Genomic DNA, 27465 nt, shown 5'->3' with positions numbered 1-27465 from the left:
ATCAATTGAGTGAGCACTGACATAGATCCCTCCTTAGAGAACCCAGGCACCACCATCATCATATTGTGGGCACAGAGTGGAAATAGGAGCTTTGAAACCCTTACCAGCACAGCAGCTTGTCTGGGATATATCCAAAGAAACCATAGGAGAAGGCAACCCTTTGGCTTGTCCTTACAGGCCCAGAAGGTTTGGTTTCCTCCTGTGCTTCCACTCTGCAATAGATCTGGCTGCTGGGACACCAACTCTGGCCACAGGCAGGGACACCCTCCACTAGACCAGGTTGCTCCAAGCCTCATCCAACCTGGCACATATGGCAGTGCACGAGGCCAAGAGCTTGTTGGTGGTGGTCCCTTCCAACCCCAACCGTTCCATGATTCCATCACCCGGAGAAGCACGCTCTGCGTTTGCTGCGGCTGCTAAACAGGGCAGTGCCTCAGAGGCAGGAGTTATCCAAAGCTTTCTCTCTCATCCCACACAGCTCAGGGGCTCCCACCCCTGATGATGTGGGAAGTCTGTGAGTTTCCCAGCTCCTCCTCCTCAGGACACGTTGGGAATCGGCTGCCATTGGGCTTACAGTTTATCAAAGGAACATATGTCTTAGGAAATACGTGCCTACACAACTGGGGAACTCTTTGAAGGAGGCAAACCCTACACACACACACACATATGTGCTTCAGTGACTAACAACTAGAGCAAGTTAGCTTCAGGAAGCCTATTTGGGTCAATGGGGAATTCTGCCACTAAACCGAGGTGAGGCGTGAACACAGCACACGGTGGTTTCCCATTCAGCCCTGCATTAAGCAGTGCTCTGTGGTCCAGAGCATCCTGCTGGAACAGGAGAGCTCCAGCTCTGAGATTCTGCCATACAAACACCATTTATGTGATGGAGTTCAAGGCTGGGTTGGATGGGGCTTGAAGCAACTTGCTCTAGTGGAAGGTGTCCCTGCCTGTGGCAGGGGTTGGAACTGGATGAGCTTTAAGGTCCTTTCCAACCCAAACCATTCTATGATTCTATGACCTCAATTCATTCACCCCAAGATAATTCTCAATGATTTTTCCTGTTAATTTCCCCTTTTTCATCCATTTTATTCCTAGCCACTTCTTCAAGCAACTCCGAAGGCATTTTCAAGCAGTTCTCAGCCATTGCAAGTGGTGTCACTGCCAGAGATGCTCTTCAGATGAAGATGTGCTCTCCAGTTCACACAAGGAGAAGCTGGAAGGCTCATGAACAGACCTTGACAAGTATTCCTTACCCTTGGCACTGGTGTTTAGTCCTCTTGTGGTTCGTCAGCACTGAATACGCCCAAAACATGGATGAGAAGCTGCTTCCACCCAAGCAAAGGAAGCAAGGACACCAACTCAATGAGCCTTCAGTGTCCCCCAGCCTTACCCTTTACTGCAGAAATAGCTTAACGTAAGAACGAACCTTGCTGATAAACCAAGCACATTTATACATATCTAGGCCCAATTTGGACATAAAGGAAGGGACACTGGGATACACAGCGTGTATGAGAGGTTCTGGGGTGTTACCTCCCCCCAGACAAAGTAGAAATCCTTTTAGTGTGAGATGCAGCATCCCACAGGGAAACTGAGCTTTCCAAGCTGTATCCTAAGCTCTCAACTCTTCAGGGACAACACGGTTTCTATCTGGACTAAGAATAAAAGAGGGATACCTGCATTTAGGCAGTTTCAACTGAAGGCCATGTCAGGTACTACAGGTAGGCTCCATGGAAACGTACTTTTTACTCACAGGTAGTATGACTGAGTCCAGCTTTCACATTCCTTCAGAATTCCTTATTAATGGGAATGGTTTTGATCTCCCTGTGGAAACTCTTCAATATCAGTGGTGATGTTGGACCTTCTTTTCTGGAAGCAGGGGGTGAAAACCTCACCTGTTTTGGGTCCTGATGTCCAAAAGATGGAGTTTCATCACAGAGGCAGTTCAAGAAGGCTGCTTCATGATTCTCCTTCTTGCCCACACTCCCACATCACTCTGCATGCTTTCTCCACGTGGATTAGCTGCCCCAATTCCAGTGTAGAGTCCACTACAGCTCTACCTGCATTACCAAGGCAGTTTGGGGCTTTATTTTGCACTTCGATCTTGTGCATAGACATGAACACTCCTTCCACAATGTGGCTGTGGCTGAAGGATGGTTGGAATTTGATGTTCTCTTCAGAGACCGCACCAGCTCCCAGAGAAGCTCTCCTGGCTTAGCTTCCTTAAAGAAGCTTAATTCCCACACATCCAAACCATGCTGTGACCCAAACCAAGCTTTAAAAAGCAGGAGTGACTGGGGCACTCCCTTCAAATCCAAGATACTACCCCAGACCAGACAGGGACAGTTTCCAGTGCTGCTTTCATCAAGGCTGTTTTATCTCTCTGCTTTGCAGCGCTGTGATTCCTTTGACAACCTCCCATGGATTGAGAGAGCCCAGAGGGAAGATAAATTCCTCCATGAAATCATAAGCAGACTTCCTGAAGCGCTAAGGCCCACAGGAGCTGACAGGCAGGTGACACACAGAGTTAAAGATAGCGTGAGACACGTTTCTGGGAGGATCTGGACAAGGGAAATGACTGTGGCTTTAAGGCAGAATTCTTGGTGTGAACACTGAGTACCCACATTTACCTTAAGATTCTCCTATTCCAAATGTTCTAGGAAGGGAGAAAATCCCTGTTGTTATAATGGGTGAAAGAGTTGCAAGTCACTGAGTGAAGGGTCCAGGAAGTACCAAAGCACCCAGAGTTTTTATGACAACATTTATTTTAGTATAGAAGGCACTTACAATACAGAAAGAAAACAAAACATGAACTAGGATAGGCACCAAAAGTGAAGTTAGAATTCAAATGACAAAGAAACAGTTTACCAGACAAAAGGAGCACCCTTCCCTGTTAACAACAGAGCACACAGAAATGAAGCTATTGATGACTAACTCTTTAAACAGATAGGACTTTAATAGAAAAAGATAAAGACTGTTCTACTGAAATTAAAAAGGAATCCCTCCACACCTGCACAAGGGACTGGGAGGTGGTGGTGGTGGCAGTGGTCACAAACATGGGGCTTTTCAGCTCTGGCACTGCAGGAGGTCCTGGTACATCTCGATGAGGTGAGCGGCCTCTCTCTGCCCAGAAAGCACAGCACCGTGGGTAGTGGAATAGTACTTCCTGTGAGTGGCCTCCCCTGAAAACATCACCTGCATTGGCTGCAGAGGGGAAGAGAAGCAGAAAGCTCAGCAGTGCCCATGGGAAAGCTAAAAGGAGACAAAACTTTGTCTCCTCCCACGTCCCCATGAGCTGACGGCGGTGTTTTAGAGCGCTGGCTCCTGACATCTCAACGTGGTGCACTAAGAGCACAGCGCACCTCTACCTGTGTCATAGAACACAGAACACTTTGGGTCGGAAGAGAGCTTAAAGCTCCTCCAGCTCCAACCCCTGCCACGGGCAGGGACCCCTTCCACTAGAGCAGCTTGCTCCAAGCCCCTGTGTCCAACCTGGCCTTGAACACTGCCAGGGATGGGGCAGCCACAGCTTCTCTGGGCACCCTGTGCCAGCGCCTCAGCACCCTCACAGGGAAGAGCTTCTGCCTAAGAGCTCATCTCAGTCTCCCCTCTGGCAGGTTCAAGCCATTCCCCTTGGCCTGGCCCTACAGGCTAATGGTTATTAAATGCAGAGATCACAAAGATTCCAAAGCCACATGGATGAGCAGCTCTTGATAACATCAGAGAAACAGGGATCCCTGAGATGTTGGCATTCCAAACAATTGAAGAGGTAAAATCCTACACACATCATTTGTCCAGATATTACAAAACCTGGAAAACACATTATTGGAGGCCTAACCACAGATTGTCTCTTTTGCCCTCCCTCCCTGAGAACCCACCACCCAACACCATGTTACCCTTATTGCCACAGAGCTGATTTGGGCCATACTTACAGTAGTTTTGGAGCTTTCAGCGTAAGGCAGTGGTTTAGCAAGTTTCTCTACATCAGCCCCACTAGACCCAACTTGGGTGTAAGAGTAGGATCCCCGGAAGTAGGGATTGCTGCCCCAGGAGGACCGCAGGATCCGGCGAGGTTTCGGAATGTTTGGATTTCCTGGGTGGAAAGCAGAAGACAAGAAATAAGACCATGTCCAGCAGAAAACACAGCAATGCCTCTGCAAGGTGGGGGTGGCATGATTTCAGCCTGGTTTATTGAGAATACAACCTAGCAGAGCCCGCAGGCTACAGGGAAAAGGCTCTAAACCACAACTCTTTCCTATTACTGAGGATCTATACAACAGAAACAGCATCCCTTTAACCTTAGCTGCTGTCTTCCACTGTGGGGAAGATCATTAGCCTGGTGTGAAGTGTGCCTCCAAAGAGGAACAGAGATAAGGGGTGTTAGAAGGCAAATCCTCATTATGCAGGGGGACAGGAAAATGTGTCAGGAAGTTCTCAGAACCTGTATTATTCACTCCAATTGCTACCCACTAGCCCCCCAAACAAACCTAAAATCCAACAAACCCATTCTGTGCAATGCCCATGGCACAGAAATAAGGCTTTTGAGGCTAGAAGGGGGATTTCAAGATTGCTGTAGGATTTCCACTGCTAAGAGGATGGAGGACCTAGAGGTGAGCAGCACTGGAGTGCACCAGTGGTAGGGCTGCTGTCCCCATCCTAAAGAGTACAGGGGCAACCTCACATATCCAGGCAAGGTTCAGCTACTTGGGTCGAGCCTAAGTCTTCTTCACTGACAGGGTTGTCAAGCATTGGAACAGGCTGCCCAGGGCAGTGGTGGAGTCACCGTCCCTGGAGCTCCTTAGAAGACATGAAGATGAGGTACTTAGAAGACGTGAAGATGTGGTGCTCTGGGACATGGTTTAGTGGTGGCCTTGGCAGTGTTGGGGTAATGGTTGGACTCGACGATCTTCAAGGCCTTTTCCAACCTAAATGACTGTGATTCTAAGTCTGTAAGAGACTGTCAGCACAAGAAACAAGAGTACTGAGAAGTGTCTGCATCTTGCACAGCCCATGTGCCAGCTTCAGGGCCTGACTGTAACCCTTCAGCACTCTATGAAGATGATCCAAATTCCCTCACAGCTTGGAGAGGGAGACACCCAACTGTAAAGACTCGTCAGGCACTACATCACTTACTTCTACTCCACAATTATTTAGTCATGCCTTCAATTCCTTCAAACCAGGAGCAGGTTACTCCTCTGGGTCAGCTATTGCTTTCAGGAACATCCTGTCTCAACCACAACTATGAAGTCCAAGGCTGAAGCAGAGCAAAGGCACCTGGATGACTCAAACAACACTGTGAACACTGTGTAACCACTAACCCCAGCTCAAAACAGCAGTGGCACAGAGCAGCAAATAAATACACCCTGCAAACAAAACACATCCTACAACTGAATGCTGTTTCAGGAATAACAACTTAGCATAACAAAGGCTCTAAATACGCTCCTGCAAGGATCTTCAAAGCCTAGGGTGGAAGTGAAAAGCCCAAGGGAGTGTGAGAACAAGGAGCTCTCAGATATGGCAAGGAAGTAAGTTATCACGTTTTAGTTTGAAGGGCTGTGGGAAAGCCCAGGAGAACACACCATGAAAGCTGTCAGATAACACAGCACCAACCAGGGATGGAGCAGTCATCCATCACATCGCATCGCATGACACAAAACCAACCGCACAATGATGTCTTTGCACATAAAAGAAGTCTCTGCAGTGGGCTGGTGGGGCCTCTTCCGTGGCTGGTGCCTGTTCTCATGTTCCTGTGTCAAGGAACCCTGAAGATTTTCAATACAGGAGACAACAAGATGTTGATAAAAAGGGGATTAACATTAGGAACTCACGGTGTTACAAGCAATGAGATGAGGGCTTGTCAGCCTGTAAGGCCACAGATCTGCTAAAAGACTGGTATTTGTTAACAAAAGGGGTTTGTGGAGTCATTACCCAATCAACAGTTGTATAAATCCAGCTATCCTTCATATCTATCTACAATAAAATCAGCTCACAGATCTAAATTAGACACCCGAATCCAGCTGCCTACCTGAGAGCAGGGTATCTAAGATCCCATCCAGGCAAAGAGAGATCTGTGGTACTACACACACATTAGAGTCTCCAGCCACTAGAGACATTAGGGTACCCCAGGCATCCCATGGGGCTGGTAGATGTGATGCAGGACCTAATAGAGAGCCATTCCCCTCCAGAGAAATAGCTGGGGTATGGGGAGGACAACTACTGCCTCCTAACACTTGAGCTCAGCCAACAAAGAGAGCAGAGCAAGGCTTGTAATTGTGCACAGCCAGCCCATTTGATCAGATTTAGAAGACACCACTTTTCAGTTGTGAAAAGCAGCTGTTGTCAATGGTCCTTAGGTTAGAACAATCCTCAGAGCTCTCCACAGCAAAGCCAGATCCACAGCACTGACCTGTGAGTGAAATGTAAGTCACCTCTCAGTGGGAGTCTAAAGAATGGATTTCACATAGGATTTAACATCTTCTGAGGCCAGAGCAAAGGCCTCCATGAGCAATGGACTAGAAGAACAGAGCTGCAGATGGGATCCCACCTGGTAATGAATTAATTCTTTAATAGAAGAAGAAGAAATAAGAACCTGGGGGACTTTAGATGCAGAACACTGAAGCTACAAAAGGCAAAGTGAACACTAAAAGGTTCATACTACCTGCTTTCATTACTGAATATGAGGCTCTCTTTAGACTTCATAGAAAAAGCTGCTTCAGAAGATGTCACAGAGCACCAAGCGAGGTGTGGAAGATCCAAACTGCCTTATGGAAGAGTCTTTCCAGTCAGCTTAGAACCCTAGGTTCTAAGGACTGGTTTCCCAACAGAACCTACATGAAGTTGGGTACTGGGAAATGCTTCAAAAGCTGGGTTTGAAGACAGAAGATTGCTTTGTGTCCCCCCCCAGCCATCCCCTGGCTGGATTAACCCACTCTCCCACTCCCAATGAAACAGATGAGTGGAGAAGACATTAGGTGCATGGAAAGCTTCTGTTCTTTCAGCCTGCCTGGCACTTGGCCCAGGTTAGCCACGTATTGCTTCTTCTGTGAGCCTGCTAGGGAAAACAGGAGCAAGGGCAACAGGATAAACCCAAGCACCTTAGCAAGGCCATCCTGGAAGATCTATGGAAAGGTTTTCTATAAACTAGCAAGTTTGGGGGGGCAGAAAGTGGAACGTGTTGTGTAATGGCTGCTCCAAGAACAGGTTTTTTTCTCGCAGTTTCGGGGCCACGTCTCCGCTTATGTACAAAATGATTTCTGCAGGGCAAGGCCTTGGGAAGTTCAGCGTAGAATTCCCTGGGGTTAGATAACCAGGATTAGCAGAGGGCTGAGGCAGAGCCCATAGTGTTGCTGAGTCTGATGGACAGTGATCAGGTGCAGCATCAGCTGGAACAGCAACTGCAGCACATACCCATGACCCAGTGCCAACAGATTTCCATCCTCAGAGGAAGAGAGGAACATCCAACACATGCAAACAATAACAATAATGAAGGAGCCCAAAAAGGAAGAAGGAGATTATGTTCCATCTGCCACAGAAAGACCCAAAGAGCCAAATTCCCACTAATGAATCAAGATGGCTTAAAAAAACAAAGGTCTTGAGCAAGAAGAGCTGCACAAACCAAGTTGTTTATACATTCTGAGAGACGTCAGCACTGGAACAACTTGGCCTTGAAGAGAGGAGCCTCCTGTTCTGCTTGTGTGAAGCAGCTGGGCTGCTGAGGTCAGGAGGAAAGAGCTATGTACGGACAGTGCAACGTGACGTAGGGACACCAAACACCACTGAAAACAAACAAGCTGCCCCAATCCAGTATTCACTGTTTCATTCTACTTGTCTGTGAGCTGCAGGACAGCCACAGGTTCATCATCCAACACTGAATAAGCGGAAACACGATTCAGTTTATGTCACTGCACTGAGGCTTCTGAACCTAGTGCCTATCCTATGGATTTTGAAGGGAGTAATAAAACCTTTGTTGGCAGTAGCCAACCACGTAGGTGGTCCTTAGCTTCCAAAGCCCCTTCTCTAGATCTTCACGTTGCATTCAGCAAATGGTCTGTAAGGACAGGGGAAAGATACACTTGTGAAGGCAAACTTCTTCAGTGGACAAGAAGTAAGGCTGGAAACCCACTGAGTGTCGAGATTTGTTTAGCACGAGGCAGCAGGCAGATATAAATAGCTTAATCACAGGACTCGTCTCTAGAATAGCTTCAAATACATCTAGTCTAGGATGATGCTGCTCTTATAATTGCTTATAACTATGTGCAAGTTCAAAGTCCTTATTTCCAGGCTGAGTCAACCACTGTTTCTTTCAGCATTGCTACCTGACAGTTGTGCTTGTACAGTGCCTTCCATAAGGGGATCTCAAAGACTCCATAGATACAAAAACCCCTTTCCATGGGAAGATGTGCAACTCTAGGGCAGTGACTGGAGGCAAACTAAGGCCCAGCATTACAACTTTTAGTGATTTCATCTTAGATTTTCTCAGTGCAAGACACCTAAGATCTGCCTTGCTCCAACTGCTGCCCTTAATGTGATGCATGCCCAGTGAATGTGAAACCTGTAAAGTCCAGAAGGTTTAAATGAGGTAACCAGAATGTGGGAACTCTTAAGATCAATGGATTCTTTGAGAATTAGGCCAGAGAGATTTCCATATAGCCTCGGGTTCAACGGAAGTCGGGGATGTGATTCAACCACCACATCTCAGCTGATCTAAGTTAGTTCAACTCCACTGGCTCTGAAAGTGCTGCTTTCCACCCCTGAGATCAGCCCTCAGGAGTACTGAGCCTGACAGCTCCAGCTGCTGAAGAGTTACTTGTGATTAAATAGAGCAGAGGATGTGGAATCCTCAAGCACTTCTGCCCCCCACTTCCTGAGCTGGTTATCAGCCCCTCTATAAATAGCTTTCAGGCACACCCAAGCAGGAGGGATGCTGGAAGCAACAAACACAGCCCATTCAAAGGGATACAGAATGCCAAAGAACTAAAAATGACTTGCATGCATTTCCTTCCTAGCGGCTATTCAACACCCCGGCCCCATCTCCCTCCCCTCTCCACTCACCACAGGAACCAGAGCATGGCTGACCTGTGAATTTACGTAGCATTTCGGTGCAGGTTTCTGCCACAGTTTCATCATCACATTTCTCCATGATGAGTGCCTCCTCTCCACAGATCCAGCCACTCAGGACATGGCCATACCTCTCCGGTGGGTAGAGTACATCGAAGCTGCAGATCTTCTTGTACCACAGCTCCTCAGGGTAAGTCAAGCTCTCACTCTCTGCCTCATCTTCCCAGACAAACTGGATGCTGTTGCATTCAGAGCTCCAGAAAGGCTCTTCAAACTCCAGGAATATCTTGTCAGTCGTATTGATTCCCAGTTTCTCAATGGCCATCACCTTCTCCTCTGGCAAGCGGGGATGGAACAGGCTTTCATGGCGCTTCTTCAAGACTCCCAGGGACACGGTCACAATGACGTGGTCAGCTGGGATGAACTCACAGTCCTCGCACTCTACGAAGACATTGGAGCCCTTGTCCTCCTCGGGGAGGTCACTGTTGTGGTCAGCCACCCTCTCGATCTCCTTGCTGACCGACTGGTTCCAGTGGATGCACTTGACCGGCTTGCGGAGCTGAATGACAGACTCGGGGATGGAGCGGGCCAGGAGCTCCACGATTTTAATGAAACCACAAGGAATGATGTGATGAGCTCCAGGGATTTCGGTCCATTCCCCAAATTCACTGAGTGACACTTCATCCATGCTGTGGGAGCTGCTCTCGCAACTCTCTACCTGAGGGAAAAGCAACACAAAAGCAACGTTGCCACAGAGCAACTCATTTTGCCTCAGCACAGCATCACAAGGAACACAGAGCTGCTGCTGGGAGTCCTGAATCCCACTCTTACTCCACATTATGAAGAGAAGAGATTCAGAGCAGCCCTGCGGAGAAGGACTTGGGGGTGCTGGTTGATGAGAAAATGAAAAGGAGCCAGCAGTGTGAGCTTTCAGCCCAGAAAGCAACTGTATCCTGGGCTGCATCAAAAGGAGCGTGACCAGCAGGTTGAAGGAGGTGATCCTCCCCCTCTACTCAGCTTTCATGAGACCTCACTTGGAGCATTGTGTGCAGTTCTGGGGTCCTCAACATAAAGAGGACATGGAACTGTTGGAACAAGTCCAGAGGAGGCCACGAGGATGATCAGGGGCTGGAGCAGCTCCTATATGAAGACAGGCTGAGAAAGTTGGGGCTGTTCAGCCTGGAGAAGAGAAGGCTGCATGGAGACCTCAGAGCAGCCTCCCAGTACCTGAAGGGGGGCCATAGGGATGCTGGGGAGGGACTGTAGTGATAGGACAAGGGGGAACGGGTTAAAACTTAAACGGGGGAAGTTTAGATTGGATATAAGGAAGAAATTCTTTCCTGTTAGGGTGGTGAGGCACTGGAATGGGTTGCCCAGGGAGGCTGTGAATGCTCCATCTCTGGCAGTGTTCAAGGCCAGGTTGGATGGAGTCTTGGGTGATATGGTTTAGTGTGAGGTGTCCCTCCCCATAGCAGGGGGTTGGAACTGGATGATCTTAAGGTCCTTTCTAACCCTAACTATTCTATGATTCTATGATTATTTTTGCTACTAAAGGAGTGTTTGGCCATAGGACCTTACACAATCAATCCTCAGCCTTCTTTCCAACCAGAGAAAGCATTTTGTCATGGTAAGAAGCTGCATCAGCTTCAGTTGCACTGGCCAAGGTTGCATCATCCAGAGTTCAGAGATGACATCTTTGCTTCTGCATGATTTGTGGTTAAAGCTCTGACTGGTTTCTATCATCTAAACCCCCCTTCACTGGCTGGAGACTGGCCTCTTGGTGCTCCTACAACACAGGCTGGAGCTGTGTTAATCAGATGCTTTTTCCAATGTTAATAAATGTTCCCATGAGGAGCCATGGAAAACTTTTGGCAGCTATTCCTGCTGTCTGCAGCTTTCAGCAAGCTGTCATATAGCAATCAGCAAGCAAACAATCTGCCAGAGGCGAGAGGACTCAACAGAGAAGGAACTGAAGGAGACAGAAAAGGGAAATGCCAAGATACGAGAGACCTGTGTTTGATTCACTTGATGCGATTACCAAAGCTTTAGATTCAGGACTTGTTGGTCAATGTTTGTAGGAGTATCAGGCATAGCTGCAGCTTCCAACAATCACTGGAACAAAGGCAGGATGTTTGGCCTGTCCTGTGATAAGTTTCTAATGATAATACTGATGCATGGGACACAGTGATCTTAAAATCTTCAAATCACTGGAGTCACGATGATTTGCACGCTCCAATTCTTTAAGCATTTTAGTCTTAAATTACATTACATTACAATTCCTTGCCTTCCCCTTTGGCCAGTTTTCCAGGCCTTTCCACACTTTAATGACCCCATTTTGGAAGCCTGGCAAGCTTAGACCCCTCTCCCTGTGGGGCGTCTTGGTGCAGGGCAGGAATCTCTGTGCTGGGCTAAGCAAACAAGTCAGAGCTGTTCTAGGAGTTCACAGGCTGTGACTGTACTGACAAACAGGGGCTGCCCCTTCCTGGTTGTTGCCCCCTGACTCCAGGCACAGCTCTTGGGCCACATCCCTTCTTGAAGACCTATTCTCTGAATCTGCTGCGGTTGCACCCCATCTGATGGCTGAGCAAGCACTCACAGCACTCGCCCAAGATCATTTTGGCTGGTCCACAGCACAAACCCTGCACCTTGGGTCTTGCAACAGGCCATTCATCCCGCCTGGATGCTCCAACAGGACACTCCACATGCTGAACACAACAAACAGTGGTCGCTATTTGATTCAACCACAAAGGACAAAAGCCAGGAAGAAAATCAGGGAACTACCAAGACCATACTTTGCCTGAGACACCAGTTAATCCTCATGCTCTCAGCAGCTCCAATCTGATAGTCTTAAGCACCAGAAGCTTTGTTGTTCTCAGGTATTTACACATGAGAAGGGATTTACCAGGCCTGCAGAAAAGTCTCTGGCTGTGGCAACCTGTAGCAACCACAGAAGAAACCACCAGGAAAACCAGAGCTATACCAGACTAACATCATCTACATAGGTGATGCTGATGGTGTGGATAACACTATCGCTAGTCTATGTGGCAGCTGTGGAGACTCCCAAGCTCTTGGGTTAGACACTGAGATACCAGAACAGCACTCAGGATGCCTGAGTTCGTATCTCAGCTTTATCACAACCCCCTGTGAGGATCTTTAGATCTTTCTCTTTATTTCAGCTTCCTACCTGTATGTAGTGAATATCATACACTTCCTCACATCACAGCATGCTCCTTCCCTCCCCTGCCTCATTTCATAAACCTTTAAGTCATTATAATTGAAATAGGAATGACTGTTACACTTTACTTGTGGAGTGCTTGATGGAGCATTAAGTCCTCATCCCACAGAGATCTTATTTAGGCCAAAGCATCAAGGAGATAAAAAGAACTAGGGAAGCTGTGAGGAAAAATGATTACGACATGGGTTGATACAATCAACCTTTGATTTTATTGCTTTACCTTCAAACTGCTTTCTAGGGATTCCTTCAGCAAATTACCAGTATCAAAGTTACATTTCTTCTGGCCTCTGAGATATGGACAGATGTGGAAGGGAATGAAAAACACTCAGGAAGGATTACGGTGTCCCTGGTGTAAGGCACAAGACATTACTAAAAGAACCTGACAGTCAAGTTAGCTTCAGGTAGTAAGAAAACATTAAATCACAGCAGAAAATTTAACAGGACCTAGGAAAGCCCCTTCTAGGTAGAAAGCTGGAAGTTTAAGGTAAGAAGATAAAAGAATAAAGGTATTATTTCTTGCAGGACACTCTGCATATGCCTCATGAGGAAAAGCTGTCCCATCTAAACACAACCTGCCCCAGCTGCAAGAGACGAAAGTGATTCCCCAGTGATGGGCAAGGCTTAGCAAGGTGTCTGAGGTTCTACAACTGTCTGTTCTTAGTTAAAACAAAATGTGCACTCACACATACCTTAAGGTACTGCTGGATCATGGCTAGTTTCAGCCTCTTGATGGCCTCTGTGTCATCCGGGTCGGCCTTGACGCGCTTGCGCACTACATCCCGTGTGAAGACACCCACACTGTTCTGGCTCTCAGCGTTGACTGGTTTACCTCGTTGGAAGAACTCCTGAGTCAGGTTATAGACCTGCCAGAGACAGGGCAGAGAAATGGACAACGTGATTCACAGCAGAACCCAAGCAGGATGCTTTTTCCTCCATCCAAACCCAGCACATTCGTCACCTCCTCTTACCAACTCTAATAGCGCACTCTTGCCCCAACACCATGTCAAGTTGCACCCACAGCTATGGTGATAAGAAGGCAGGAAGCAACATTTCCCTGCAGGCAAAGATAACCACCCTTACTTACCTGCAATAGCCCAGTTACTATTGTTAAGTTGCTATTAACTTACTATGAGTTATTTTTTAACTCAAGCATGTCCATCCTATCACTTGCAGAACACCAAGACCTTCATTCCATTCCCAGTAGCTAAACCATGTTGTTCAACCAAATGTTTAGATGCTGCAGCTGCATTTGCAAGGCAAGTTAAGTTCAGACTGCAGAGCACCTCTGCAGAACAGCTTTGGGTTTGCTCTGCGTGATTCTGGGCTCTGCTGAACAGTATCACAGCCACCAGTCTCCATCCAAAGCCTACTGGGAGTTGAACTCAAGCAGTAGGAGCCATGTGCTTCCTCGCATCTGGCAACCAGCACCAGCTCTTCTCACAGCTCAAAGCCTCAGATGCAATCCCAGCCCATACATTTGACTGCTCTAACCTGGAACCAGCCCTTCCACCCTCTCCATTATTTAGGAATAATGCCCAGGAACCCACCAGGAATTCAGTTTTATAGCTGCTTTTCTCTTGTCCACTGAAAATTAGGAAGCAACCCACACAGGCTTAGCAAAGGAATGATGTATGCACACAGGTTTTACTTGTTGAGTAAAAGACAGGGACAGGCATACATTCATGGAAAACCATGACGTACCCCACCACTCTGAGAAGGGCCCACAAGGAAAATCCCCTTCTAAGAAATCAATGCTCTTTGGAGATCTTCCTGACGTATTTTTAACCCCAGTTTTCCACCCTAAAAGCTACTCAAAAGCAAGAAAACCACCATCCACCTTGACCATCTGCTTGTGGCTGTCTGAAGCAATCACTGTTTCTGCCTGTGATATCACCAGAAGAGCCCGAGATGGAACCACGGCCTTTCATTTCCATGGAAAAACTCTGAGGAATCTTTTAACACAGGAAAGCTCTTAAAAGATGCCTCTCAGAAGTACAACTCATGCCATTAGTGACCAGAATGAGTCAACTTCCCATTTATATCATGGCACTTGGGTGCACGGTACTCTGTACAAAGAGAGAGGCAATATCCCTGCTTGGTGAGTTTTTCCTATCAAAGATGGTTTGATTACAGCTTATGATCCTTTTTGTGGAGACAGATTAGTTGGGCATACTGAGTTCAACTCAAAAGTAAATGCCTGGTAGGAAGCTGTGGGAGCCTCTCCTACAAATGCTCCCAGGGCTTCCCATTCTCTGCTGATACAGATAATCCACCATGGGTTAGTTTCTTCCTGTTCTGATGCTCCCCAGAAGCTTGATTTTCTCTTGGGTTTTAGCAATAACGTGAATTTGAGGAGGCAAAAGAGAGGGATGATGAGGAAAGGAGGTGCTGAGGAAAAATGCATGGCAGTGGTAGGAGTAAGAGGAAACAGGTCTGTAAGGGAAGGAGGAAGGTGAGTAGAAAGGGACAAGTAAGGCATGAAGAGGAAACTGAAGAAGAAAATAAGTGAAACAATGAAAATAAAAGGGGAAAACTACAAAACCAAGTAAATAATCACAAGGAAAATGAACAGACGTGGTGAACAGAACTGCACACACTGACTGGGACACAGCCTTTCCAAGGAGATTTCCAGACAAGAAAGGTGGAGACCAATGCCCTACATGAAAGGAAGGAAAGGATATAGAACCTTCTCTGTTCCCCAGTGCCAAGGGCTCTTTGGCAATTTTAATATCTCACAGTTCTCAGGCCCACCAATTTATGAGGCTCAAACCACTTGCTGCAGGCACAAGGCGCACAGACCCTTGCGTCAGCACAATGCAGTTCAGCTTCCATAAGCTGATTGCATGCTATAAGCAGATAACAAATTCACAAGACAAGCAAAGCTGTGTTAAAATCCAGCTCCCATTTGGCAAAAGGTTGAGTGAGCCTTTTGGTTTTATTAACCACTGTATTCCTCATTGCCCAACAGAGAAAAGAGCAGAAATGCAGAGTTATCCATGCTGTAAACATCAGGTAAAGCCTTTCCTCTGTATGTCATCCCATTGATCAGCCAGCAGGTAAGTATAATCACCATTAGGATTTAGTATTTTCTCTCGGAATCCCTATCACTTCATTACTTTTTCTCTTCTTGGGGGTGCTGAACCATCTGATGAGGAACAGAAGGCAAAGCTGTTGTAGGCAAGAAGCAGAAGGAGAAACAACAGCAAGTCCTACATTAAGAGATACATTGGCATACTGAAAGAATCAAAAAGACACTCCATATGTATTAATATGCATATGGAGCAAACACATCCTATGTAAGAAACTGTGGGAAAGGTTCACTGGAAGCCTTGATTTAAGGTAGGTTTCCAATGAAGCAGGAGCAGAATTGCACTGTCTGGAGCTGGGGTTACCTAGACTTTCCTTCCCTAGGTGGGAAACTGCTCACATAACAGAAGCCTTCATCACGCCTATGGACCATCTCTGAAGTCATTGGAAACAGCATTTGTGAGGTCTGAAAACACCTTCTCCTTCCATCATCTCATCATGATGTGATGACAGAAGGGATCCCAAGAGTGTTCAAGTGGGCTTTATCTCAACGATCCTACTGAAAGTAGCATTGAGAATGACCTGAAAGATGGCGCTGATCTTCCAGTTAACCCTGCAAATACCCATGCATCCAAACTGAGAGTGCTGTGCCCGTCAGCAAGGAGACCTACACCACAGAATCACAAAATCATAGAACAGTTAGGGTTGGAAAGGACCTGAACATCATCCAGTTCCAACCCCCCTGCCATGGGCAGGGACACCTCACACTAAACCATGGCACCCAAGGCCTCATCCAACCTGGTCTTCAACACTGCCAGGGATGGAGCATTCACAACTTCCCTGGGCAACCCATTCCAGTGCCATGTACAGCCCTGACTCATCTCCCTTTCCTAGTATCACAGACCTGACACAAGAAGGAAGGAAGGAAAAAAAGGACAGACTCCATCACCTCCCAACTGCCACCACTGGCAAACACATCCAAGCACAATGATCTGACTGCTTCTCACCCTAAAGCTCCTCTGGGTTTGGGCAAAACAACTGCCCTTAGAAGCCTCTCTGAAAGAACTACCCGCAGAAGCAAAAGACACAGAACATCTCAAATGACTATTCATTCCAAGCAGACTTCCTTCCCTAATTCTGAGGGTTCACATACAGTCCTTTTGGGAAATAGGACTGAAGGTCAGGAATTCAAAGGAGTTAATCGCATCCTTCATCTTCCTTCTGACCAACTCTGGGGCATCCCACAACCAGGCTGTCTGCAGAGAACATAGGTTCCACCCGCATTATCCTCTCTGCTACCTACAGGCTTTCACCTACAACGCCGTTACTACATACGTGCTCCTCCACCATGGGACGAGGCAGGCTCTTAGGAAAAGCAAATCTAAATAAAGCAGTTTCTCAGCACCGAAGGAGGTCAGGAAAGCACATCCCAATCCACACTCCTTCCTGTCAGCGCCGCTGACGAGCCACAGCATTGTCTTTTTCACACTTGGCTTAAAAACTGCAGTGACTTAATCCCTGGTCAGTACAAAAGCCCTGTTGGAGATAGGTCCGTGCTGTTACCAGGCCAGACATCTGTCAGTGCAATAGAGGGACAGGGAAGGAACAGTGACACTCGGTGGCCCTTTGGTCCTGCTTTCGATGATAACACAAGGCGCTGGAGCTTAATTGGGGATGGCACAAAGCCCAGCACAGGGTGGGGGTGAGAAGGGTGGAAAACTTTGTCATGCTTTGGCTGCATCCCTGCCCCCAGAAGCTGTGCAAGTACACAGGAGTAAGCTGATTGTTCAAGGGAGGGTTCCTGTGAAGCAGGTCTTTAGGGACCAGATCCTTACTGGAAAGCCCAAGTAAAAATAGGCAGGTTTTGGTTATCAGGCTGGCTGATGGACTGTGACATTCCTGGGTAGGCAAAGAAGGAGGATTTTTCACGGCATTTAACTTATCCAGCTCACCACTTCCCTCCCACACTTCACTAATACCTGGGCTTTAAATACCTCTTTGGGGGGAGACATGAGGACTTAGCAGGGACAGAAGAGCAACCCTGAGATGGATCATCCCTATTCACATTTTCCCAGTAGTTATCTGCACACAGACACTGATGTCTGTGCAGATGCTACCCTCAAAGATAACATTTCCATCACTTTGAGGGGTTGTGCAGATGTGGCGTAAGCAGGCTCATCCAGTTCCACTAGAGCAGGTTGCTCCAAGCCCCATCCAACCTGGCTTTGAACACTGCCAGGGATGGGGCAGCCACAGCTTCTCTGGGCACTCCCCCAGTTATCTGAGCAGGAGTGATGAGGAGCATGGGAATATTATGAATACATGGCATGGACATCACTGTAGAACCTTCCAGTGGTGGTGCCCCCTTCCTTTGAGAGACTAACTAAATGAACCGATGGGGACCCTGATCAGTGCCAGCCCCACACAGCACACAGCCTAAGGATCATCTTAAAACAGCAGTGGATGGAGAGCTGTCCTGCCAACAGAAGGCTCGATGCTGTTTCTCATACTGCATCACTTGCCAACGTGTGGTTGGAAACCCAGGTAGCAGTTCTGCAGGACTGGAGACCTTCTTTACAGGCACTGCTCACTTTGCTGGTGCTCTCATATGGAGGAGGAATAGTCACCTCATACACAAGCTCTTGATAGATCTTGACTGACTTCAGTGCCGTGCAACAGCCTCTTGTAGAGCACTTCCCGCTACAGAAAAGCAGAGCTGAACACTTACACTGCTCAGCTTCCATGTAACCAAATAAAGGCTCCTGTGAGGCATCCCTACAGCTATTAACATTCAGGCTACGGCAAACAAAAAGAAGCCAAACTTGAAGTAGAAGAAGCAGCCAAAAAAGATTGGACACGTGCCTGGAAAAAGCACAAGGACTCCAAATGAACTAGTGAGGCAAAGAGATGGAGGTACCGGGGAGCTCTGCCCTTCACACCAGGAAAACTCAGCACACATCGAGACCTCTCCTGGCTCCCGCATCAGCAACTTCACATACCCAAGTGAAACACTCAAGGGAGACCCTCTGCACTTGGCACTTACTGAAGGTGGTGTCCAGGTGACAAAATAACTGGGGCTAGAAACAGACTGAAGACTAAACTCCTACTGTTACTGCCCAGCACCCATTTCATCACCAGTTAAAGAGCATTTGCCAGCTAGGGTGAAACATGAAATGATGGAATAGACTCAAATGAAAATGCAAGAAGAAATGCTGGGGAAGTGGGAGACAACAAAACACAAACCAAAAATGCACCAGGCAGACTCAGCCTGTGTCAAAAGAAACATTCCCTGCACTTTATGCCAGAGGAAAATGGCCCCAAAGCCACATGTGCCTGCAGCACATGCTCCTGACTAGTACCCATGGGTACTTGTGAACTGGAGATGTTCAGGAGATCATGTAGCTCACCTTAATCCCCACTTTTCTTATGCAGCACAGGGAAGAAACTACCACCATCTGTTTCAATCAATAAAGACAGTCCAATCTGACACCCCAAAGAGGCTGGGACAAGCAGCTCAACTGCTCTTGCAACCAGCACACTTGGAAGGAAGACAGTGAATGCACCTCCTAACAACTACAGTTAGGAACTGGCTGATGTCCTCTTCTTGGCTTAAGCTGTCCCTTACATATTTTTTATGACAGACAGTAGCTGCAGACATCTTTACAACCCACAAATGTGAAAGCCTTTTCTATCTCCTAGTGATAGAGACACCCAATGATAAGCTAACAGTGTGCTGCGTAAAGAAGATTAACTTTCAATGTGGTGTTCTCTCTTGTCGCTGGCTGCCCCCCTTTTCTCTTGCTTTAAAAGAAAGGGCAGATTTACCAAATTCATAATTTCTCAAAAACTGGGCACCTTGTTATAGCCTTTATCACATCAGTTGCATCTCAAAGCTACTTAGCGCTCATCTTTGTGTCCCCGTTTCAGGCTACTTGCCTCTACACCTTCCCTTTGCTGGAGATTTTCCTACCCTCTTTGAGGCAGGATGCTCACCAAGCAGCACATGCGGCTTGGTGGTGTTCCACTTACATAAATAATGCTGCCCACTGCAGTATTTTCCTTACTCCTTCTCTCCTCTTTACTCTCAGTTGCTGTTCATCTTGCTCCCTGTAGCCTGGAGAAGAGAAGGCTGCATGGAGACCTCAGAGCAGCCTTCCAGTACCTGAAGGGGGGCTATAGGGATGGTGGGGAGGGACTCTTCATTAGGGACTGGAGTGACAGGACAAGGGGTAACGGGTTAAAACTGAAACAGGGGAAGTTTAGATTGGATATAAGGAAGAAGTTCTTTCCTGTTAGGGTGGTGAGGCACTGGAATGGGTTGCCCAGGGAGGCTGTGAATGCTCCATCCCTGCTGGTGTTCAAGGCCAGGTTGGACAGAGCCTTGAGTGCCATGGTTTAGTGTGAGGTGTCCCTGCCCATGGCAGGGGGGTTGGAACTGGATGATCTTAAGGTCTGTTCCAGCCCTAAGTATTCTATGTGTCTATGATTCTGTATCTCCCCTGGCTTTATCTGGTTCTGTCTTCAGTCAGATGTTCAGATGAATTCTCTCCACCTTTGTCCAAGAAGAATTCCCTCCCTGCCATGGGTTGCTAAATTCCTTCCATAATGAGGTTTCTTTGAAATTCCTATAAGCCTTCTCTCAAACTGGAATAATTTTGTGCCATCCCATCACAGATTCCAGTTCAGAGACCCCGGACAGCATCAAAAGTCTTTTCAAACAAACAAAAAAGCCATTTCTGCTCCCTATTCAATTCTTGGTAATCCCTCACAGGCTACAGTGACTTTTTGGTGGCTTTCCAAATGCTCATAGGCATATTTTTAAACATAAAGTATGCAAGAGTAACCTGAATCTAGGGCGTGCTTAGCCAAGCATTAGATATTGGTGAAGTTCCAACCCTAACTATTCTACGATTCTATGATTTCAAGTTCACTCTCAGATGAAAATCTGAAGGTTTTAGGCACGGCTACAGCATGATGAGAATCACAGAGTTTTGTTCTATTTTATACCTGCTTTATAACCAACCAACATTATAATCAGCTGACAGATCCCATTACCTGGAGGACTAAACATTCTGCATTGAACCCCTACAGGTATTTCATAAGTGACATGAATAAAAGGTAGGAAACAGTTATCATAGAATCATGGCATGGTTTGTGTTGGAAGGGACCTTCAAGCTCATCCAGTTCCACCCCCTGCCACGGGCAGGGACCCCTTCCACTAGAGCAGCTTGCTCCAAGCCCCTGTGTCCAACCTGGCCTTGAACACTGCCAGGGATGGGGCAGCCACAGCTTCTCTGGGCAGCCTGTGCCAGCGCCTCAGCACCCTCCCAGGGAAGAGCTTCTGCCTAAGAGCTCATCTCAGTCTCCCCTCTGGCAGGTTCAAGCCATTCCCCTTGGCCTGGCCCTACAGGCCCTTGTCCAGAGCCCCTCTCCAGCTTTCCTGTAGCCCCTTTAGGCACTGGGAGCTGCTCTAAGGTTAATTGTAATTAACTTTGGCAAGCCTCTCTCCACCACTCTACCTAACGCCAAATCTTCCTAGTGAAAGCAGACAGAACTAATACCAGCCTTTCATATGTGTTTAACACTTAAATCAGTAAGAAACCCCATGTTTCCTCGGAAAGAACTACCAGGATGACAGCAGCAGGGCCAAGCTACATGAAAGTAAATTTGGCCTTTTTTGCCTAATATTGAGCAGAGGTTAATCTTTCCACTCCCCATGCATTTTAATTTCCATATTGTCAGCTTCTATTTAGTATTTTTAGGCTCTGTACTTGTACTTGTTTGGTTTTCCTTTTCCATTTGGCTCTTCTGTCACATTCTGAAGCCCTTATCTACACTGAACTGAAGAGGACGTCACTGAATGTTGATCAGAAGATGTTAAAATAACCTTAAACTGAAGCCCACACTGGCCTGAATCTACCAGAAAACATGTTCCTTTCCTTCTGATGCAACTAAACTTGCAATTCCTCTGACACAGCACTGCCTTTGGCACACTTCACAGCACACTATGGTATTTATAACATCAATAACATGTCAGAGGGCTACAATATTTAGCTGGCTGTTGCTAAGGTTTTGCGTTCTACTTTGTTTAGTAAGTTGATCCCTCCTCTGCTCTTCTAATTGGGTAGCAACTTTCTAGAGTAAATGACTGGATCTCCCCAGCAATAGTTGTTGGAAGTGATTAAACTGATGACAAATGTGGAAAGACTGCTCTTCCCAACAACAGTTAATCCCATATCACAACCAAATGGGGTACAGTTAAGCAGATGAGAGCAAACTAAGTGTGAATTGAAGGCATTGCTGGTTTTCTACCTTTGGCTAGTACCTGGAATGTTGTAACTCTCAAGGATTCCTACTGTTTCAGGCAAATCTACAACCTGACAAAGCAGGTGAACACCAACCTCGTTGTATAAATCACTGAATTCTTCAACCACATCTTTCGGGATCCTTTGCCCGTTGTTGGTAAGGTGATAAGCCACCCCATTCTTGGAGTAAAGACTGATCCGGCCAACACTCCTCTCGCCATCAGTGGTCTCTTCAAGTAAACCATTGTCTTCTGCTAGATGATAGACTGGGTTTCCATGTGAACCATGAATCCACGTAGCTCCCAGTTCAAAAGTGGCGTGCCCTGCAGGAGAGTAAAGCAAGCAAAGCAGTTAGTGAAGCCCAGCTGCCTGAAAGCTGGTCACACTCAACCCTGGATGTCCCTGCGCAACAGCAGACTGATTGCTCAAGGACAACACAAGTTTGAACATCATTTGAGTGAGCTTCCTCTGTTAGACGTGCTAGACATATCTAAAACATGAAGTGTTCTTCACACCTTTCCTTCAGGATACTAGAAGGTGCTAGAAGGATGGGATGTTTTCAATAAAGATAGATCACAGTGACACATCTCTGATACTTAAGGCAGAATCCAGAATCTCCTACTTGCCAGTGCTTAGCATGGACGTTGCTAACTGCTTTATCCTTGCTACTTGGCCTTTCTAAGTCATCGTCTCCAAACCTGCACTTTAGAACATGATCAAACAGCAGAGGATGAACTGATCATGTTGCAGCACGAGCCCTGTACTAGTGGGAAGGAAAAGAAACCTCACTGCACTGCTGCAAAAAGGACATACAAGAATATTTACATAAATACTATAGCTGTAGGGAAAGAACAGAGTACCTAAAGACTCCACACACTGTATTCAAGAGGAGGGGATGGATATCAGGACACAGGAAGAAAAGCATCTATAGCAGGGAGATGTAGGAAAATTTGGGTTGCCCATCATTGGCCTGCACACTGAAACTTGTCCTGTGATTAAAAATGGATGTTATTTACAAGCATACCTCAGATCAACGGCAATACAAAAATGCATTTCCATTCCCCACATAAGTAAATGGGTTCTGTTTTATTATTTATGCCTTCGAAAACTTAAATCAGGTTCTTTAGAAAGATGCACTGTCAGGATGAACACCAAAGGCATTTAGCCTTCATCACCTACACTCTCTGCCTGCAAAACACAGGGAGTTTGGTCAGCCCCACTCTCTCCCTTTGGGCATGTAAGAATAGGACAAGGGGCATGGCTTTATCTTGCCAGAGGGAAGACTGAGCTGAGCTCTTAGGCAGAAGCTCCTCCCTGTGAAGCTGCTGAGGCACTGGCACAGGGTGCCCAGAGAAGCTGTGGCTGCCCCATCCGTGGCAGTGTCCAAGGCCAGGCTGTACAGGGACATGTTCAGGAGCACAAAGGAGGTGCTAAAACTAAGCCTGGGTCATGTCCTCCACCCACAGTTTTACAGGTTCTCAGAACTCCAAAGCTGATTTCAAGTCTACCGAAGCTGAGCTCTCCCAGCATCCCAGCCAGCACCACGCTGTGCCGCTCACTGCCCATGTGTGTGAATGCCTGATTATAGTTAATAGGATCCTGCTCGATGAAGAAAGGATCATGCAGTTACCAGTCATCACATACTGCTTAACATGTAAATACATGCTCAGGCAGAATGACACTGCAGCACTCTGCTGTAATGCAGTTAAGTAATGGGTGAGAGCTCCAGGAAATGCTGCTCTAAGATATTGCCTCCAAGGGAAGCTCCATGTGTCTTGTTTTTCAAGCACGCAACCACCTCCCCATTAAGGAACACACTGATCTCCCTTCAAAATATGCATCATAGGTCAGGGGAGCACAAGATTTCTACGTGTCCCTAAAACAAAGCATGTGCTTCAGAGCAAACAGCATCGAGTGTGAGCATTTAAGGTACCACAAACTCCACTACACTCCCACAGCACCCAGCCCAGTGGAAACAACTGCTGTGCCCTGGCAGCCAAAGGTAGAGAGCTCATAAATACTGCATTTGGCAGCCACTTGTTAATGCAATCCTCCTGCGAGTCCTCACATGCCAGATCAGCAGCAGCAATGCTGCTTTATGTCAGCTTGCTCTCCTTCTCTTTATCTATGGGGCACCTGAGCTTTGGAAGTAAGAAATCTTCCTCTCACTGTCTTGGTGCTTGGTAACAACCATGCTGCGTTCAGAGTTCTCCTGTTTTCAGTGAGGAATACAAGCAAATAGCAATAAATTAGGAATAGTCATTCTTAGCTGCGAGACTTAGAAGCTCACTATCGTTGCTAGCAAGCAGATAAGCCACTTGGACCCGGTGTAAGTTACACGCTGAATTATTGAAGTGTAAAACTAAATAACATCTTTTAAAATAGAGATAACTAATTTAGTTTCAGGGCCTTAAAAGGCTTTGGTCTCAATGCAAATCTACTTCCAATGAATCTTTCAATACCACAAGGAAAGGAAAAAACCCTGCTTCCTATTAATCCTCACACAAAACAGGCAGTTTTCCTATTAATCCTCACACAACAATATACCATGCCAGCAGTTTTCCAAAGGAACACAGAGATTGTGTATCAGGACTTGGGAATTTTCCCATTTCACTTTGCAGCCCTGACTAATCCTTGAGCATCCTGTCATGAAATACCATGGATACAGGTGTTCTATCTCATGTACAAGAAATACACTTAGAACCCACAAACACACGAACCCTCTGCCTCACCTGAGCTAGAAATGATGAAGCAAAACTCGAAAATTCCCCTGTGCTGAATGGATCCAGTTGGAACTGGAGGAGCTTTAAGGTCCTTTCCAACCTAAACCATCCTGTGATTCTATGAGTCTCATAACTAATGGGGTTTGCACCAGGGCTCTGCCTCCCCTAAACCAATGCTGCCACGACTGGGCTGGCAGCACAAGGAGATAGATGCTCTGTGCAGCTGAGGTGAACTCCTGTTCCTTGCAAGACATAGCATGGCTCAGTGAGAGCGGAAATGTCAAGATACAACCCCGAGAAGGTGCTACCATAGCTCTGTTGAAGATTTAAATCAGTTCTTTAGTCAAGTGTGCAAACGGGGGAATGGCCAGAAAAGTTTAACGTTTAAATGTTTAACATTTAAGTTTAACGTTTGGGGGTTGGAACTGGATGATCTTGAAGTCCTTTCCAACCCTAACTGTTCTATGATTCCAAATGACATTTACAGAGGCTGGGTTTGTTCAGCCTGGAGAAGAGAAGGCTCATGGAGACCTTGTCATCATGCTCCAGTACTTAAAGGGTGGCTACAAAGATGGAGAATCCCTTTCTACACGGAGTCCCATGGAAAGGACAAGGGGTGATGGGCACAAATTACTGCTGGGGAGACTGCAACTGGAACCAAGAGGAATATTTTTTCCCAATGAGAACAATCAGTCATTGGAATCATCTCCCCAGGGAAGTGGTGACTCCCCAGCATTGGACACTGTTAAGACTGGGCTGGACAGGGTGCTGGGACATCTGGTCTAGGTCATGCTTTGCCTAAAAAGGTTGGACCAGATGATCCTTGAGGTTTTTTCCAACCTGGGATTCTAGTACCCCAGACAAACAGATCCAAATGGTCCTATGCTGAAGACCTGGAAGAACCACTTCTATAAAAGGATTTTGTAAGCTTGAGCCAGTTGTGAGAAATGAGCAGGTAGCACAGAAGAGAACACAGCACAGGACCATGCTGCCCTTTTTGCCCTTGCACCAGGGAACAAGGAAGTTCTGAGTCTATGCTGCTTGTGTAGATCACCACCCACCACAGCTTCAAGACTGTTTAACTGAAGGACACATGAAGCTGCGAAGCACTCAAGGGGCCATAACACAGAACCACCTCGGGAGAGAACTGCAGTCCATACCCACAGTGTCACTGACAGTTTGTAGGGGATAAGACAGATGGGAAAGACATTAAAAGATCAAGACTTTGGATTCCAGTCCTTTGCTCTGCAAATCGCATCTACAAACTGCCAGATCTCCACCAGGCTGCTCTTGCCTCGTATTAGTTAACAAACAGGAGGTATGCTCCCAGCAAAGACATGAGTTACACGTGAGGGTGTGCAAAGGTGAGAGAATTGGTCTCAATACCACTACAACACCACTATTTCCACAAGTGCACTGACAACACGATTTATTCCTGCCTCAAGATTCCCGGTCTTCAACACTTCCCTCCTCCTGCAGACACGATCCAGGATATTTTTAATCCAGAGTATTGTGAGTAAAGGACACACTTCCCATTCCAACCTCTATGCCAAGTCTCGGCAGCATGGAGAGTGCCCTATTCCAACCCTGGAGGTTAGATTTGTCCGACTGCCTTCACATTCATTTCCCTTCTGCAAGTTCATAGGACACAGCTGTTTATTACCGAGTAAAACAGGGTCAGTGATGCAAGCACCTACACATAAATAGAAAGAAGGGCAGCAAGAGGCCAGAGTTAACAACACAGAGAGTGGGATCAGAAACAGAACTAGGTAATTGAAATCAGGAAGGCAACTCAGTAGAAGTGAAGAGCTTTTTGCCTCCTGCAGAGAAGAGACAGGCAAGACCCTTCTAGATAGCACGGAAAGTCTCCCCGAGTACAACTTTTGTCCCAGCAGTTTTGCATTTAGAGATTTGACAAACCCAACTGATGCTGGATTAAAACATCCAGTGTCTGCACCTTTATTACATGCCGAGAAAGGAAGCTCCAGAAGTAGGAAAGCTGCAAATCAGGATGAAAGGGTACATTGAAGAGGTTTTTCCAGCAGCCTGATTCACAGTGGGTGGTGCCCTACACACTATATTAGTCCTAGGGAAATGAATGGGGCTATTTGTGAAACAGAATAGGCTGGAGCTTGCTCCTGTGGAAGTGACAGAAGTCACAGAGAACCAGCCCTTCCCCAGCCAGATTCACTGATGGCTCTTCATCAAGTCAAGCTCAAAACCATTGGTGAAAACTCCCTCAATACAGTTAATCACAGCCCTGTTAAACAGAGCACTCCCTATACCAGTGATAAGTCACTGACAGCTTTATTTCACAGGGTCTGGAGCAGCCCTCCCTCCAAAAAGATGCACAAACTGAAGGGATGCACAAACCTCCAAAGAGATGCACGGCTCAGATTCACCACCCACCTCCAAAAGCACCAACATCCCACCTCAACCAACCTTCTTCTGGCCGGAAAAGCACACTGCTAAAGTGAGTTTAACCTCATGACAGCACTAAACCCTGTGAGCAGAGCAAAGCAAACCCCCCCCAAGGGCTCCCCGAAGGCTGCTCTTACCAAGTTTCACACTCTGCACGCGGCCTCCGATGCGGTCAGTCGCCTCAAGGACAGTTACATCCGTGAAGCCGCTTTCCAGGAGCGCTTTGGCTGCTGAGAGGCCTGCAAGCCCAGCACCAATGATCACTATTCGAGGCTGTCGCTTTCTCCGTAGGCCACTACTGAGAGGATCATCCGTGCTGTCTGCAGATATGTCACAACTTTGCATGCCGTCCAAGCTCTCTTTCTAAGGAACCTGAAGGGGAAGAAGCACACGAGGGCTTTGTTCAGGGCAAAAAACTTCTCCTCTGCAGTTCAAAATCAAAGAAGAGGAGCAGAAAAGAAAGGGAACGTGTGAATTAAACCCAGCCGTCAAAGTGGGATGTGTAAGGATAACTGAGGTCAAATAGGGATGCACCAACATTTTAGACTGGAGCAACAGCACTGGAGGCTCCAGACATCCCCACCCTCTTGTACCATGTAGACTATTTGAGGAGAAGTCAAAGGATTTTCTACCTCCCATCTCTTTATATAACCTCCAAAAGTGGCAATTTTGTGGTAAAGACAAAGACAAAGCAAACCTC

The 27465-nt window shown here is 46.9% G+C and overlaps 1 protein-coding gene across 2 annotated transcripts; it reads right to left on the bottom strand.

Annotated features, from left to right (window-relative positions):
- Window positions 1-2817: 2817 nt before the first annotated feature.
- Window positions 2818-27134, bottom strand: LOC133275917 (spermine oxidase-like). Of its 2 annotated transcripts, none has more exons than XM_061466219.1 (6): window positions 26903-27134; window positions 21718-21944; window positions 12979-13152; window positions 9049-9772; window positions 3930-4090; window positions 2818-3201 (listed from the first exon to the last, which is right to left on the bottom strand). In XM_061466219.1, exons 1-6 carry the CDS (start codon window positions 27108-27110, stop codon window positions 3064-3066), a joined length of 1632 nt encoding a protein of 543 aa, XP_061322203.1. In that variant the 5' UTR covers window positions 27111-27134; the 3' UTR covers window positions 2818-3063. The 2 variants fall into 2 exon arrangements, with proteins under 2 accessions (XP_061322203.1, XP_061322212.1); XM_061466228.1 differs by having other exon boundaries at window positions 9073-9772.
- Window positions 27135-27465: the final 331 nt, after the last annotated feature.

Source organism: Pezoporus flaviventris, unplaced genomic scaffold, assembly GCF_033815535.1.
Source record: "Pezoporus flaviventris isolate CSIRO_AGI_PZ_B2104156 unplaced genomic scaffold, CSIRO_AGI_Pfla_v1 ptg000002l, whole genome shotgun sequence".
NCBI lineage: Eukaryota > Metazoa > Chordata > Aves > Psittaciformes > Psittacidae > Pezoporus > Pezoporus flaviventris.
The sequence above is the reverse complement of the archived record's forward strand: the minus strand, read 5'-3'. Positions and strand labels throughout refer to the sequence as shown.